Below are 17,586 nucleotides of genomic sequence, written 5' to 3' on the forward strand. Positions count from 1 at the left end.
GTAAGGAAGATTTTTTTTCTCTCCTTACTTCGGTTTGCTTGTGGAGATTCGTGGGTGGACAGGAGCCTGTGGCGTCGGAGCTAAATTATGAGAAAACGTGCACGTGGATTTCCGTCTTAAAGTCTGGCCCCCAAGTTAGGACGGATGAGATATGTAAACTGAGTTGAGATTTTTTGTCCGAACGGGAATTATGAGCTCAGATAATCCTGTTTTTATGGGACTGGCTGCGTGTAAAACGTAACAAGGCTAATTTTATCTGGATAAAAGATGGGCAGCGGCGTCAGGTTTTTTATATTTATGATTGTCTTGAGATCTGTGTAAAGCTGTGATAAGACGTCGTCATTGGCTAGTGACAGTTCAAAATAGACGATTTATATATTGTTAATACGGGAAATATTTATTTGTTTCCCTAGTGGATTTATGATTTGGGAGTCCGACATGTGACCTTGCATTTAACAAGAAGTGTGGTGCATGAAAGATCGCCATTTTCTAAAATCTGATTTTGTTAGACCGACGCTAAAAAATGAGCAGTAATCGATGTTTTATTATTAAAATACTTTCGCATAGAACAGGCGATACAAAGAATGTGTGGGAATTGATGACATGTTTTGGTGTGGGAGATGTCTCATTCGGGAATGTTGGTGTGTGCCAGCTAGCGAGAACTGTGCGTGTGTGTTTCTGTCTGTGGATGTGTGTTCTCCCCCGCCCGGCTAGCTCAGTCGGTGGAGCATGAGATTCTTAATCTCAGGGTCGTGGGCTTCGCTGAGTGATTTTTATTTCAATGGCAGATAACATCGCTTGACCAATGAGCGAACGTTACTGCTTTTAACTGTTTAAGGGCTAGGACGACGCTGCGCGGAGGAGAACCTTTGATGTTTTTGTCTTTTTTGTTTTTTCTTTTGTTTGGCGTTGGGTGTGGAGTTATGGATGCATGGATGAATGATGGAGTGACTGCTTCTTGGTTTTTGTGGGTTATTAGCGCAAACCGTTGGTTCTTTTGGTCTTTTTTCTTTTTTGTTTTTTGTTTTTTACCCCCCCCTCCTTACCCCCACCACTCTGTCTTTCTCCGTGTGTAAGTTGAGCTCGACCGTGTGTATTGTTTTCCCTTTACTTTATGTAACGTTATGTTAAGTGGTGTCATAAAAATAAAAAAATGGAGGGATTACTTAATTCGTCAAGTCAAGTGCTCCGTTTGCGTGCGGCCTTTTGATTTGTGAGATCTTGTTCCGATAAACGTAATAAGTATAGTTTGGGTAAATTGAGGACAATTTGGCAAGCTTTTTCAAAATACAATGAAGAGCAGATTACTCAATCTTGAGGAAGACCATGAAAAATTTAAGAATTTAATTGCTAAGGTGATGTCTTCATTCATTCATTCAGTCATTTAACCTAGACTAAACATCCGAGTTTGTAAACATGACCGATTTAACAGGATTCAGAAGTCAGACGATCGTTGAAAAGGGCTGAGGATGGACAGAAAAACGAGCAAAGAACAAACAAAGACGTTCACTAATCCATTGTCTGGCCGCTTGTCTACAGAAGGGTCGTGGGGACACTGGAGCACATCCAGGCTTTCCTCAAACAGTGCTGATTGCAGCCAGTTACGAGGGGAAAAAGGTAGACAGCTGAGCACCAAGGTCAGTTTGGTACTGATAAGCTCACGAAAACATTCCGGCGGCAGACTGCGAGTGAACGTCACAATGGACTGAGCCAGACGGCCAAGGCCGTCGACAGGGCGGTGATAACTAACAACACACGTCTGCTTTGAATCACGCTAGAATCTTGTTGATTGACGTAGTGTTTACAAATCTGAGGAATATTGATACGTTTGGATTGTGAATTATTTTATTTTTAACACAGAAATACTGCTAAAATTGTATTTTGAATCTGCTTTCCAGGAAATCGGTGATTGTGTCTCCAGAGGCATGGAGAATAGGTAACAGGGAAATACCTTTGACTTTATATCAGATAAATTTGTTTGTTCAAAAGGTCGTGAAGGGCATCTTACAAAAACTACACATTAAACAATGGTTCCATGGGTGAATTAGGTACAACCCACTACAGTACTTTCATTTATAGATAAACTCTTCTGCCATAACAAAGACATTAGAGGTATGTTCTAATGAGTTACTTTTCATTTGGTCATGATACAATTATTTGTTCATGAAATTTGAACTCTTCAACATGATTTATGTGTTAACTTAGTAATCACATGAGTTAGATCTCAGTGATAGTTTTTAAAAGCAAAGGTAGTCCAATGTTTTTTAATGTGACTGATTTTGAGTTGACTTAAACTGTAATTTTCTATGGGATAGTTCGAACTACATTGAAAATTGATACTGTTGTTTTGTCTATTTCTTTGTCATCTGAATGCATTGAAAGTACTTAAAAACACGGAAAACCCATGAGCTCCGGGGGGGACTTCGCCCCACTAGTCCCCCCACCGGGGCACTGCCCTGGACCCAGTTGGGGGCCCGCGCCCCCCAGACCCTCACCTCATTTTCAGATAATTTCACTTTGGTCAAATCATATCCCTGTAACAGGCAGACCAGCACCGCATCTGGGCCACTTGAGCAACTACAAAACACTACAAACTGAACTGAGAGACTGAATGTGACAATTGACGGCTGTCATCTACTAGCTGGTTAAGAGACAGGAGTCCAAGGTCGAACAACCATTTGAAAAGACGTCCCAGGGGATCTCGTGTACATCAAGGTCGACGAAAGAGGAACCATCCGAGGCGTGAGGGACCGTACACCGTCGTGAGGGCAACGCTGGCCGCAGTCCAGGTCGAGGGCTCACGCTGCCACCCAGGGGTCATCATTAATTGATTTTTGGAAGAAAAATAATATTTAAGTGCGAAAAAATTAAAATTATTTTTTTTTGCGGCAAGGCCAATTGATGGGTATTTATTGGATTTCTAGCCATTAATTGGTAATTTAATGGTATACTAGCTGTGTCAATATGGTCGAACAAACTGGTCCTTTAATCTTTACTTTTAGTACAAAAAATATCTTCTGAGTTATTGGTGATCACATCAGCTACCGGCATGTTGGGGCTTGTTTTATAATTATAATTTGTCGATTCCTCCTAGATTAATATGCGAATTGTCGGAACACTAACTGAGGTTAGATGAACAGTGAATGATAGAACATTCACGCCAACATTATCATGCGCAGTAAGACACCTTAGTAATGAGAGGTTTTGCTATTTATTACACATTCATTTATGAACAAAATGTGTACAACATAGAAACATCGGAGAGAGTGAAAATGTTAGAGATTTTCATTAGATGAAACGATGTGGGAAACAAATTCGCTGTCCCAGAAGCGGTTGTTAGAAAACAAAAAAAGTTGGGCTTTTAGGCAATTTGTTGACAAGGTTGAATTTCATTTCTCATAAAAAGCTAGGCCTTATAATGGGGGAAACACGGTAGCTTCCGCGTATACATGCACTGTCCCGATTGTGCGTGTATGTGCCCTTGACCGCATACGAAATGCTCGCGCGGCGAAAAAATTTGCACGTTTGTTGACGCAATCGACTAACAAAAAACCCGGATAATTTCGCAATTAATGGGTCGCAAACTCGCAATAGTTGCTAATTATTTAAATTTTGCAATAAATGGATTTATGAATTTAAGCAACCATTCCATTAATTTTTCGCAATTAATGGCATTAATTTTTCACCAATCATTTATTGCTGACCCCTGCTGCCACCGTCAACGAGACCAAGCAAGATCAACAGGACAGTAACGTTCAAATTAGGAAAACAAGATGTGGGTGACAAAGCTGTGTGTGATAATAAATTGTCTGATATGGTTGTTACTAGGAGCAGAGCTCGAGAAATCGCAGCGGCGAATGGAAATTGCGGTTCCGAAAGTGCAACCGGAGATCCGAAAAGCGACGCTGACGACCATGACGCATCCTAGAGACAGCGACCCGGTTAAGTGTGACACTACTGTATAACATGCCAAAACGGTTGGTGATTTGGAAAGTACAAGTACACTTTACCTCATGAAGGGCTCACTGGCCCTGAGGTAGATAAGCTCTAAAGTACCAAAATCAAAAACATTACAGGAAAAAAGAAAAATGTGAGATGTGACGAAAATGTGTAAAATATAATTTTTAGAATATGGTTTCATAAGAGACATGCACTCGAAATTTTTTAAAGGGACAGTGTGTATAAATTGACCGCAAGAAGTCTTTGCACTGTGGAGTGCAACCAAAATAAAAGTGCTTAACAGGATAATAAAGGGGGGTCACAGCACCCACATAAGCACTATTTTTCACTGCCTCTAGGTGATGCTCATGTTATGTTATGGAAAACTCCAGTAACTCCAATTTACAATCGCGTAGTCATTACAGCAGTACCTGTTTTGGATATAAATTGCTAAAAATACTTTATAAAAAAGCTAATTAAACGATTTAGGTTCACTATCAAGACATTTCTAATAAAAACTCGCAGGATAAAACCTTAACCGACAACGAACGTTTTATCCAGAAGCTGTAGCAAAGAGACTCAAACGTTTAGATTGGGTAAGTGTAAAGAAATAAAGACATGACATGCGCATTTTGCTCCATTGCACAGCGCCCGTGCTAAAAGTAAATACGTAAGTATCTTCAGTTGTAGGAATTTTTGACATTTTCACAAAATAACTTGGCTTGCATCAGGATTTGGATCAATAATTTGAGACAAAATGACCCTTAGCACTCATAAGTGTCGGCAGGAGTCAGTCGAATTTTAAGTCACTTAACACTCAAAACGTTACACGGTAAAAATTAAAATCGCTGAAGGAAAGTACCGTAGAAATACTACGACAGTAATACGGTAATAGAGAAATGCCCCTAGAGGTATACTAAACAGTATCACAAAACTAACGATTCAATATAGTACTTTAAAACAAAGACATAGTACACTACATCAATTAAAAATAAGTAACTACAGAACTAAATACCAAGTTAAGTGCAAGAAAAGCATTTATGAGAGGGCTCTCTTCAATAAATTGAGGAAAAAGCCGTTTTGTCCAATGAAAAAGACGGACTTAACCAATTACCAACAACAATGACGTAATCTCGAAGCGACGAGATCTCGTTAGCTAAGATCGGCGTGCAGAAAAATAAAATCTCATACAGCAAAACCAAGAATCTTTGTTAAAGAGGAATTAAATGATAATGAAAATTTACAGGAAATGGTTGCGTCCCCAACATAGATGATGCGTCTGGGACACAGGAACAGGGTGAACTGTGAACACTGAGCGTATACTAGATAATTATACAGAATAGTTTAAAAAGAAAGAATGTTTAAGTAACAGAACTATTCATCTCTCGTTGAATATGCGAATGTAAAAAGGGTAAGAACTTTTAAGACGTGTAGTTTTGCTAAAGCAGAGGCGTGTAAAACAAAGAAGACGACTGGAAACCATCCATAATTTTAGTGTCCATCTTTTCGTTGGTTATAAACGGACATATTCAAAAGAGGCGTGATACATAAAAAGATTGTTTCCTTAGTTTTTCTCATATTCAATAATAGATTACTAGTGGTGTGAATGATTTCGAATTATCAAAAATTGAAAGAAGTTTGAAGATGACGACATAGTATCACAGGGAAGAAAATTGGAGACTAGAAATCATTAATAACGTAGCTGAAGCTATTCCAGTCACTGAATGAAATATTTCTTTTAAAAAGAAAAGAAAAAGAAACACTAAGACAAACATACAACATAAATTATTTAAATAAGGATAATTTGCTGAAAATTGGGTATGAAAAACTTGCGACAAAAGTATGAAAAACAACACATTAGGTAGTGTTTTTGGAGTTCCTCAGGGTATTGGAGGCACTACATATATGCGCATCATTTATGATAAGAAGGAATATAACTTTACGGACATAGTTACAAAACGGGTGCACATATTGTAACTGACAATTAAATTTGGCATGACACTCCATCTTCAAAGTTAGGTAAAGGAACGGAAAAGATAAGGTTATAGTTATAATTAATACAATATGTACACAAGAATGTGCATTTAAAATGTTACATACGGTTGAGGTTTGTGTAAATATGCATTTGGTGAAAAATAGTCAATATAGTGCAAAAGAAAGTTGTACACAGTTGTACCTCTACTTATACGTTTAATTGGTTCTAGCAGTAAATATGAAATGATGAAACTATTGTAAATCGAAACACATTATCGATTTGAATCAATTGGATTGAAACGGGATTAGTCCGTTCCGAAAGCAAACGAACCTTGTTGAGTCAACTGCAATTGCCCTGAAGGTATACTGATGTTCAGTAGAGGTTCGTACATAAACAAAATCTAAAATAATATGTTTTAAAACTAACAATATAAATGTGTTAGAATAGCCAAGCCCAAGTCCAGACATAAATAGTGTTTGGGGAAAGATCTGAAAAATGGTGTATCCAAGCGATCACCGTCGTACGTTTGGGAACTGGGGAGCGGTTTTGTAAGGAACAATGGAAAAAATAACAAGGAACAAAGGGCTAATATTTCAGTTTGATGTGCAAAGCTTACACAAAGTAAATAAACAGGAATTAAATATAATGAAATACAACATCATAATTGTAAATGAGAAAAACTGGATGTGTCCCTAGGCCGTGACGACAAAAGTTTGCCCACCATTGACTTAAAACTATTGTCTTTGGGACGAGAGACTGGTGGTTAATTGCGCTTTTAATGACTGATTTTTTTTTAGGTTCTTTTAAGAAGCAGAATGTTGGAAAAATTTTAAGCTGATTGTAGGCGATGATGAAATAGGTTGGTAAATTCTCTATAGAGCGTGACGTCTCGTTTGGTTTCATGTTATAGTCGTCATAGTTCCATTCCACTCCTTGTAGTTATTAGTATCGATACGACGACACACACACACACACACACATACTGCTGTCGTCTTAATAAAACTGAATCGTCTCTGCGCAGCACAACACAGTAGCCACGATCACACTCTCAGTCCACTCTTGGCGCCCATTCTCAGTCATCCCTCTTCTCAGAGCGCCCTAAGCCTTGCTTCCTTGATTGAGTAGAAGGACGTGTATAAATAGTGCAATTTGCGATAGAAGACAAGTTTGAATTACTGAAATTCCGGGTATCATGGGATGAGTCAGAGAAACGTGCAACCAGTCGGAGTGCCGACGGCCTACCAGAAACCAAATATGTTAACGACAGTACAGACTAAAGTGACGGATAATAGGGTAAACCTTAATGTGACGGTACAGGCGAGAAGAGTTCCGACGACCAAAGTCCAGGGAAACCTACACCCACGGCGGCAGCACTAAAGAGTGAGGTTACGACGCCGACAGCCAAAAATGAGTGCACGGCCAGTACGTAAAATTCGGGAAATTGTGTAGAAGAGGAAAACCGTAACCCTAACTCGGTAGTTGTGTAGGCGCATGGTCTCAATGTGCACTGACTTAATTTGACTAAACAACTTAAATTTTTGTGGGCCATTTGTCTTGTCATATGTTTTATGTTTGTTCAATGTTGTAAACGTTTGTATTCTTTCCTGTATTCTCTTTTTTCTTTGTCTTATGTTTGTCTTGCGCTCGCGTTTAAGCGGCCCACGTAACTGAAAAGGAAAAATAGAAAAATACGAAGGAAAATTGCCGCGGACGAGAGCGCGTGCGTTTTTAACAAAGAAGAAAAAGGATGCGAATTTAAGTGCACAATGCAACGACAGAAACGTTTTGTTATCAACAGTAAGACCGTTTAAAAATATTGTTTTTGGGTGGAACCGAGAGCACATCGCGTCAGGAATCGAAAACGTTCGTTTTCTGGGAAATCAGCGTTTGACGCAAAGGGTGTACAACATAACGCATAGGGGCCTAAGGGGTTCCAATAAATATTTTTTACGGTCCAAATTTTTTCTGTTTTTTCAATTGGAAAACGATAAATTTAGGAGTGGTAAGTTTAGATAATTATGTAGAGTTATTTCAGATTCATAGAGGTAATGCCAAAACCACACCATAGAAAGATGGAATAGTGACAGAAAATGAATTAAAATGTTTCGTTTTCAGTAAAAATTTGAAAATAAAGGAATGTGAAGATGATGAAGAATCTAATTGAGTGGAATAAATGGAGTAATTTGAGAATGAAAAGCATTGTTGTACGAGAGTAGTGGAAAAGCGTGAGTAAATACTTTTTTTCATTGAATATGGAGGAAATATTCATTGAATGGAATACAAATGAGTAAGATGAATCGTTGTAGATCAATGCACGTCGTTTTCAAATGAAGTAGGTGGAGCTAGGATAGCAGATTTAATTGGTTTGGAAAAAATAAATAGATGAATTGAAAGATTAAGTGAGATGGTTATATGTCAATTTCCCATTAAACTAGTGGGCTAAAAAGCATGTGTTAGGGGGCGTAGGAGAAGGGAAAGTTATGTAGAAAATGGTTTGTTGGCAGAGCAAGTAAGGAAGTTACAAATACAGAAAGATAAGAGTTAGCAAAGGAAGAAGTAAAAAGGCGAAAAGAAAGTAGGCGTTGAGGAAAAGAGAAGAGAGGGATATACAAGTGGTAAAGGAAGAAGTGAAAAGGGGAAAAAGCAATTAAATGAAATATCTTTGTTGACAATTGGCCGGAGTAAAGAAAACATATGTATGTGGACGGGTATGGCTAAATAACATCGGACAACCGAGAGTAATTCCAGAGTAATTTATAGCTAGCAATGAAATTAAGTCTGGATTAGGATCGGTGTTTATCTGGATAACTCAGAATAAGAACGCAAAATGGATTAACTACATTTATTACAACCAACAACGTTTATTAATTACATTAACGAGGCCTTTAGTGCAGTAGGAGAGCAATTACATGAGACGTCTAGGATGGCCTGGCAGAATCATCAGGCCTTCGATTTTCCTTTAGCCAGTATAGGTGTGTCATATGATAAAGGAGGAAGGCTGTACGTATATACCTTTAAATTCATCCGAAGCAGGAAGCTTCACAAAAGCACTGACTGTTATGTCAGTGAGTTGAGCAATGAAGTGACAGTAAATACTGAAAAGAACAGTATCTCTTGATTGGTACTGGGGTAGTATGTTAGCAAAGGGGGAAATTTTCGTACTAACTATCGTAATAATTATGTATTTGTTGTGTTTCTGTGCCATACCTATTCTTAAAAGAGTAATTCTTAAGACTTTTGGGGAACAAATGACAGTAGTGGCTAATACTAGGGTGGTAAGAAGCTAAATGAGCACAGTTAGTGATTAAATATCCAAGCCTATTCCTGAGGGAGGACAGATGACTCAACTAAATTCAAAACCTTGAATTTTATTTGGCAACGTTAATAGTCAGTCTACATTACATTAAATAATGGAGCATCTGCGGAAAGAGACACAAATGATAATCTACACTAATAACAATATCAAGTAGCACTAGGAATAACAGCAACAAATATATTGGTTTCTACTTGTGATTCTTTTGTTGGTATGTCACACTGCCGGGGAACAAGCTGCTGCCTGGGATGGTCATCGTCGCTTCCGGGTTTTTGGCTGCATGGAAACTGAGCGTGATGCCTGCTGGGATAACACTCACTCCAACATCTGACTTCACGCCACCCGTTGACGAATACGACAGTGCATGGTCTTCAAATTATGCACAGGGGTCAGGCCAAAGGCCGATGTATATGCTGTATCACTATCCAGTCATGCACTCATCTTGAAATGTATCGACGGCTGTTACCAAAATTTGTTATCGCTGATCAGTTTAATTATTCATTTACCTTTATCACGTACCGATCAACCGTCGACGGTCCACGTGTATAATACAGTATGTACGGATAAAGATAAATGAAGGGGGGGTTAGTGCATGGGTCAGATGTTTGGAGTGTTAGGGGTTTTTTCTTTTTTATTTAATGAAACATGAACAATGAAAGTTAGAGTAATCACAGCAGGCTGACCGCCAGAATTTTATTTTATTTTCGATTCGCGTAAACTCTGTCCTGTATTGATATCTATGATTGGTAATAATTTGCCACTACTCTGTATTCCTTTTCAATTTTAATTTCCATTCAAAGGAAAAAAAAAAAAAAGGGGGGATTATGTTGTGGCAAATCCTCAAAAGCATTTGCACTTGCATATATAGAAATAGATTTGCATACATGTCTACATTAACTTACAATACATTACTTGCTTGTGGGAAAAGGTCGGGGTGACCTCGGTTGAAGATACCGTTACCAGACGATTAGAGTTTACCTTGAAGATACCGTTGCCAGACGGCGTGCAAGGAACGGTCACGTACTCATACGGCGTACACGGGACTGGTCACGTACTCATACGTGATACAGGACCGCCTTTTGGGGTGTACTCAATCGAAGCCTAATCGTCACTACCAGCTTTAAATACATTGTCATGTTCCTAGCTCTGTGAGATCTTTATTGACGCATCAATAAAGTGACAATCTCCCTCCGTAACGAGACTGGCTCCTGTCTATTTCTTTTATCCACTTATGAGAAGACTTTCTCTCGATTATCGGACCTCCAATTTCTACAACAGTAGTTGGACAGTCTAGGGCCGGGGTCTCCAACCTTTTTCAAGCCGAGAGATTCTTTTTGTTACTAATTAGCGCAAAGGGCACCCAGTTTGAGCATATCAAAAAGTAAAACTTTTCTAAAATGTTGTTACCATGGAAATACTATGTTTATTACTAGGTTTATTATGGGAAGTAGGGTTAAATACACACAGTCAACCATTAAAAAACTAGAAAGTCACAATGACCTAGCACTGATGAGCTATTTTAGGAGTAGGTCCGGGTGTACCCTACCTGTTCTTAGGGGGCAGCTTGGTGCCCCAAGGCACCATGGATGGAGACCCTTGGTCTAGGGGGGTTTGTGGATTTGGATTTTTAGAGCAAAATCAAAAAGCTAGACCAATGACTAATTTGTGCCTTAGTAAAATATTGAATCATAAATACACTAGTTATGAAAGGTAATGACACAGGAAACTGTTCACACCCACAAAGCATGGTAAACGAGACAGGGTTAAAAAAATCTTCTTGTCTTCTAATTAGACGGATAATAACTAGCAGACCAAAGCATCGAAATGAGTTTTAAATTTAGTTACTTGGTAAATGATAGTATTAAAAATCACTACGTCTTGCCACGACAGGATGCCTGATTTTCTTCAATAGTTTACAGGATGTCATTGTAAAGCGCAATAGTTAGGGCCTGTGTCCACCAAAGTGTTTTCCTGCTCTGAGGAAATTTACAAATTTTAGTTTTTACTCTCTGTTGAATACACCGGCAATGCGACGAGGTGTTCGGGTGGTCTTCTGTGCAAAACGCTTGGCACTGAACCTTTTTTTCTGGTGTTGAAAAATGTTCAGCCTGGGTAAAACGTGACGCTCGCCAATGTTATTCATATATTTTTTAATATTATTAGATCTTTTTTAAATACAGGGTTGTGAGACTCTGGCCCGCCAGAATCTTTCTATGTATGCGAAACACTGAAGTACAAGTCCAGAATAATACCACATATTAAGCACACTACAAATACACTCGATTCCTGGGAATATACATTAATCTGTTCTGAGGTGGGGGGAATAACGTGGAATTGTTGTATATCGGGGATAAAAACCTATGGTAATTAAGCAATGCATTCCAAACAAGGCAAAACACTAAAACTGCATGTACAGGTATATATTTGAAATCAGTCAAAAAACTGTTTATATTTAGTACTACAGTACTTGCATGTAATATACGTGTATATGATTACAAAATATTATTAATAAATATAGATTCAGTAAGTTTTTTGTTAAGTAGACACTTAAAATAAGGAGAAAAGAAACCAATGCATTTTGAACTTGCAAGGAAAACAGGAACCTACAATAAGAAATTCCAATCTGATCTAAAAATTCTCCCCTGATCCCTTTCTATTTATTAAATCTCCCAGGTTACCAAAAGCAGATCGGCCCTAAAGAGTGTGGGAATCAATGAACAGAAACATATTTGACCCATATGTCACGGTTGCCATGGCACCCAATTGGCCCTGCCAGTGTGGCTCCAGCTGCGGCTCGTTGACAGATTGGCTTCCCTCCTATTTAAGCTCAGTGCTCTCGCTCACCCTTTGTCAGTCGGTCAACAAACCTCTGCACCCGTAAGACGTGGGTTTTTGACTCTCTCCAGTTTCCTGTTGGTGTTTTCCTGTCTGTTATTGGTCCAGTCTATTGTGTCCTGTTTAATATCGGTCTCCAGTTTCGTTCCCGTCTAGTTTGTCCTGTTTAATTTCGATATCCAGTTTTGATATCAATCCTGTCCATCCCGTCCTGTCCGCTATCGACCCCATCTGTCCGATATCTGCACGTGCAATTGGTATCGATCTCGTCGGCCTCTGGCTTCCTGTCATTCCACGCTAGACTGCTCGCTGCCTTACGTCTTACACCCAACGATCGTTGAATCACTGACGTTTGGGTTAACGTGCATGACTGCCCCATTTCCCATAAAATAAAAGCATGTGTGAGAAACGTCACGCATTTGGGTTCTCCTCCTGTTCCGGTTCTTAACACCATAGTCACGATGACGTAAACAGCCCAAAAAAAAGTGACGGCAGGTTAAAATTAAATTGCCACGACTAGTTTACTTTAACAGCCTTCTTTTTTTTAATAAGCATCGACCTCATTTCTTAAACATGTACTTGCCTTCTTCGGATATCTTTACTATGTAAGGCTTCGTTTCCATTGTTATCATCTTCTTTATTCTCCCTTAACCAAGACTGCAAGTCCTGGGACCCGTAACTTAACAAATTAATATTTGTTACACGAGATTCTGAACTCAACAAAGAGAGAAAAACGCAGCATTATGGGAAGGACTTCGCCAGCATCATATATGACATTGACCATTCGAAAACAGGCATCTTAGAGATATGACGTACAGTCCTACTTCAAATTCAGTTGCAGTAATAAATTAGCCACCATAAGGTGCTAAAAAAACACAAATGCATTTACATGCTTGTAGCTTTTAATAAAGGGAAATATCAACTATATTATACATGAATTTAATACAGCATTTCGTGTCCGCATTTAAACATCATTTTGAATTTTATAAATAAACCTGAGTGTATTCTTGTCCATGGCAACCATGTTGGAATGTCCTTAATTTCTATTTTGCTCCCAGATAGATTTGGCTGCACTTTGCATGGGTTGGTATTCTTGTTTGTGTGTTTTCATCAAAATACTCTTTTTATTTTATGGACAAATTAATGAAACAACAGCTAATAAAATAATGAAAAATAAGTTTCAATTGTTGTATTCATGTGAATTTTGTTTTTTGTTTGTGGTATTTTTTATGAGTACTGTAGTTTGGAGTCCCTTAGGGGAAAAAAAAAAGGCGTCTTTAAATTTTTTTTTAAAAATTACTTGATGAGCCAAAAATATAGTTAGATAAGAAACATAGTTACACATTTTTTTTCATATACATGTATATATATATATATATACACATATATATATATATATATATACATATATATATATTTTTTTTATTATACCTAGACTCGCAAGTTAAAATATAGTAAAATAAGTATTTACAATTTTTAGGATTGTAATTAAGTTTATTTTACTGGAAAATGACTTAAAACATAGCAAAATGAGGAACTTAATGTTTTATACTGTAGGTATCATGTTTTTAAAATTTACTGTATAATTAGGCTAAAAAATATGGTAAGATAAGAAAAAATGTATTTATAGCATTTTTTAAATTTTTGTTTTACTAGACAAGTGAGTTAAAATTATAGTAAAATAAGAATTATAAATTAGAAAAATATAAGGAAATTATTTTTATTATTCTCCTAGAAAAACAGTTTAAAATATTTGAACAGAAGAAAAATACTGCAAAATCAGAAAAACAATATGCTATATAATAAAAGTACCTAAAATAAGTCGATGCTTCTGCCCTAACCTGGTTTTCAGGTGCACTACACAATACGGCGGCATCTAGTAGTCAAATATTACACAGTGTCCCTTTTGTCCCTTTAAACAGAGGTCTCCAACTTGGACCAACTGAATAGACTCTGGACTGGTTCTGAAACTATATCATGGCTCATGGTTATTTTCTAGGAAAATAATTTCTAACTGGCATGGTGTTTACCTCTATTTATTACATCTTGATAATAACATAGAAATAACATTGTAACAACATAATAACAACATATTATTTTAAAAGTGCATATCAAACTGGTAGCTTTTTCCACTAATCCGTAACAAAAAGCTCTAAATAGGTCGGCGACCCCTGCTTTACAATACATAAAAGTCAAGTAAGACAGATGTGGCTTTACAATAGTCTTCTAAAACCCTCCAGGTACTGTTTGACTTATTTTCTTTGTAATATTAGTTGAAAAAAGAGATTTTCTTCAGGAATGGGTGAGGTCTGCTAGCAAGTATCATTTTAACACAAGGTGCCACATTTGCACCTCTGCCTCAGCTGTTCATTTACAGCTTTCCGACACATCCGTGTGATTTTCACGACAAACACTTTGTGATCACCTTCTATTATTAGTCGTTTTTCCTGACATCTAATACGGAATTTCTACCCCTGCCCTCTCTGACAAACGAAGGTGTAATTTACAGCAGATACATTACTTCTACAGTGAAGCCTTTAACGGATAGTTTTATTGCAACTTAAAGTAATCTCTTAAGTGGTGTCCTTTTATAAATTCTTGGGACCTCGAAGGGCAGCGAGAGAGATTTCAGCTAATTGATTTCCTCTGCAGGAGCTGACTGGGAAATTGCCACGAGCGTTCCCTTTGGAGACGGGAGAGAAACCCCCGACAGTTCAGCGCAGAGCTGGCATGCCTCCCAACTGCAGGGCAGAAGTAAGTACACGCCTTCAGTATGGATTGAACTGCAACTTTGTTCATAACAAGCATGATTAGTTGTGTCCCAAAACCATCGATTTTTTGACAAAAATGTAATTTACATAACTGATGTCTTGTGGGTTGTCCTAATACAACTTCAACTCCAATACGATATCAATATCAGATAGCGACGAGGACTGTACTGATTAGTCGACATTGTCGACAAAAATTCAATTAATTCCATCCATCCATTATCTGCACCGCTTATTCTCAGTAGGGTCGCGGGGGTGCTGAAGCCCATGCCAGCCATCTTCGGGCAGTGGGCAGGGGACACCCTGAACTGGTTGCCAGCCAGTCAGACAGACAATTTGCTCGCTCATTCACACCCAGGGACAATTTTGACCGGCCAATTTACCTGACATGCATGTTTTTGGAATGTGGGAGGAAACCGGAGTGCCTGGAGGAAACCCAAGCAAGCACGGGGAGAACATGCAAACTCTGCACAGGAAGGTTGGTAGCTGGATTTGAACCCATGACCTCAGAACTGTGCGGCACACGCGCTAACCACTGCTCCGCCGTGCTGCCCTCAATTAATTCCATTGATGGCTATTGTAGCCAGGCACATTTTTCCAACAGAATGAGGCAATTTACACAGTAGCAGGCCATATATTTCACACCTAGGCCTCCAGTAAGGCTTAACTATTTAAAGATTCACTGCAGCTACAGCTTCTAAACATAGCGTAATAAAACATGATTAATAACCTTATAAAATTGCAATTTTATTTAGGAATAAGGCCACATTTTCATCACCAAAAATCATTTTTCCTAGTTTTTTTCCTCATGAAGATTTCAATTACTCTGTCGTACAGATTCTGTGCATTTCAGTTTCATCAAGAAGTTATTTTCTCTTTTCGCCATTGAAGCAAATGCCAGGGTTCGTCCGGAAGCTCGAAATCCTTGAAAATGCTTGAATTTAAACGTTGTGTTTTCAAGGTATGAAAAGAGCTTATATTTTAGGTGATGTGCTTGTAAATGATTGAAATTGTTGACATGTTTCCTGGCAGTACAACCCGATGACCCACGCATTAAATTAAGAAAAACAACTCAAATCTGCTTAAAAATGAGGCTGACGTGCCTGCTCTGGTGGCCTCCATTTTCTTTTGCATTTTTTCTTCTCATGACTAATTGCAGCTGGCATTAGTTTGTATGGCATTGTCATATAAAGCATCATTGGCCCCTGTGCGTTGCGCCCAAGACAATGGTAAGGAGACAAAGATGCTGGTTCCTGGAGATATTGGAAAATTGGCTTTCAAAGTCCTTAAAAAGTCCTTGATTTTGGCCTTGGAAAAAGATTTCCAAACCCTATAATGCTGAAAATCGACCATCTCCTGTTGTACAGTATTTAAGTTTTTAAGTTTGATTGAGTTATGAAAATGTCTGTTCGACAGAAATAGTGGACATGGGAATTTTTTCCGATACCGCCTCCTAGCCAATCATAGTTTGTGAAACCAGTGATGTTTCCAAGGCCCGCCTGGAGCTGGCCCGACCAACTCGAAATTCCACTAGCTAAACCAGCAGCTTTAACGAACACTGATGTAATGCCTCTGGGCCTTCAGAAGTCTTTGTGAGGGCCTCGCGGCAGATTACTGACCATGGAAACAAATGATTGCTGAAATGTGTTTTGTTAAACTTTTTAAGAAAGCACACATTTGAAAGTAGAGCAACCAGGGAGAAGGTATGAAAGGAAGCTGACCATTTGGAATTACTTGATAAGTATTGATGGACAAAATATGATAAAATCACACGATTCTGATATTGTCAGGTCAGCGGAAAGAACCAAAAATACACACTGTATCTCATACTGTAGTCTTAATTTCATTCGCCTTATTGTCCGGTGTGCCTTTTGAAGCCTATGAAAATATATAATAATAATAATAATAATAATTTTCTTTGTATTGTCATTCTTTGTAACAATTTACTCAGAACGAAATGTCGATACACCTGACCCGTTGTAGCGAGCCGATGCAGCCGCAGCCAACAGAGGGCGCCGCCATTTTACCAATTAGGTATGACTCGGCCAAGGCGCGAACCAGCGACCTCCCAGTCTCAAAGCGGGCACACTACCATCTAGGCTACTGAGCGGGGTGATCCGGTGTTTATTATATTTTTCCATTTTTTATTAAATCCACTTCATGCTAAATTTTAAGAACAAATTAATAATGATCAGATGATTCGACTAAAAGTTCCAATAGTCGTTAACTATTAAAAAAGTCGTTAGTTGCAGCCCTAATTGAAAATCGTTGTAATCCAATGTGATTGCTTGTGCTTGGTTACAGGATGAGGCTGCTCAAAGACGGCAGATGAAAGCCATTTTCACCGGAGCCCTTTACAGACACGCAGAGTTGGACAGAAACGTCCCAAATAGCAAAAGGACAGTTCATCGGGGCTGTCACACAGGTAATGCATACCTACGTTCTTTGGTGAAATTCCATCAATATTCAATTCGGGGGCTTTAAATGAAACTTCAATTCAGGAGAGGTTTTAAAACTTTCATATTTGTCTCCCAGAGGACGGTGTCATGTCGGAAAGTACGAGCTCCATGTCGGATTCAACATCACATGACAACGGTATAGCTTTGTTTTCTTCTGAATTTTAGCTGTGATGTCGCTACAGTGGTCCCCTCAACTATTGGGTTTTGTTGCATCGTGGATCTTTTTTAATTACCTTATTCAATGCCAGACGTTTTTCTCAAATGGGATCCAACCAATTTTTGCCATGTTGACTTATT

General features: G+C 38.4%; 1 protein-coding gene across 1 annotated transcript in view; it reads left to right on the forward strand.

The window, feature by feature from the left end:
• ccdc120b (coiled-coil domain containing 120b) overlaps positions 1-17,586 on the forward strand; it is a 51,966-nt gene that overhangs the window by 25,561 nt on the left and 8,819 nt on the right. The window contains exons 5-7 of the mRNA XM_088338511.1: positions 14,715-14,816; positions 17,135-17,255; positions 17,366-17,425. Of these exons, the coding sequence (XP_088194637.1) occupies positions 14,715-14,816; positions 17,135-17,255; positions 17,366-17,425 (283 nt within the window). The remainder of the gene's footprint in view (positions 1-14,714; positions 14,817-17,134; positions 17,256-17,365; positions 17,426-17,586) is intronic.

Source organism: Urocampus carinirostris, chromosome 6 (assembly GCF_059441175.1).
Source record: "Urocampus carinirostris isolate Australia breed hairy pipefish chromosome 6, RoL_Ucar_1.0, whole genome shotgun sequence".
NCBI classification, from domain to species: Eukaryota; Metazoa; Chordata; class Actinopteri; order Syngnathiformes; family Syngnathidae; genus Urocampus; species Urocampus carinirostris.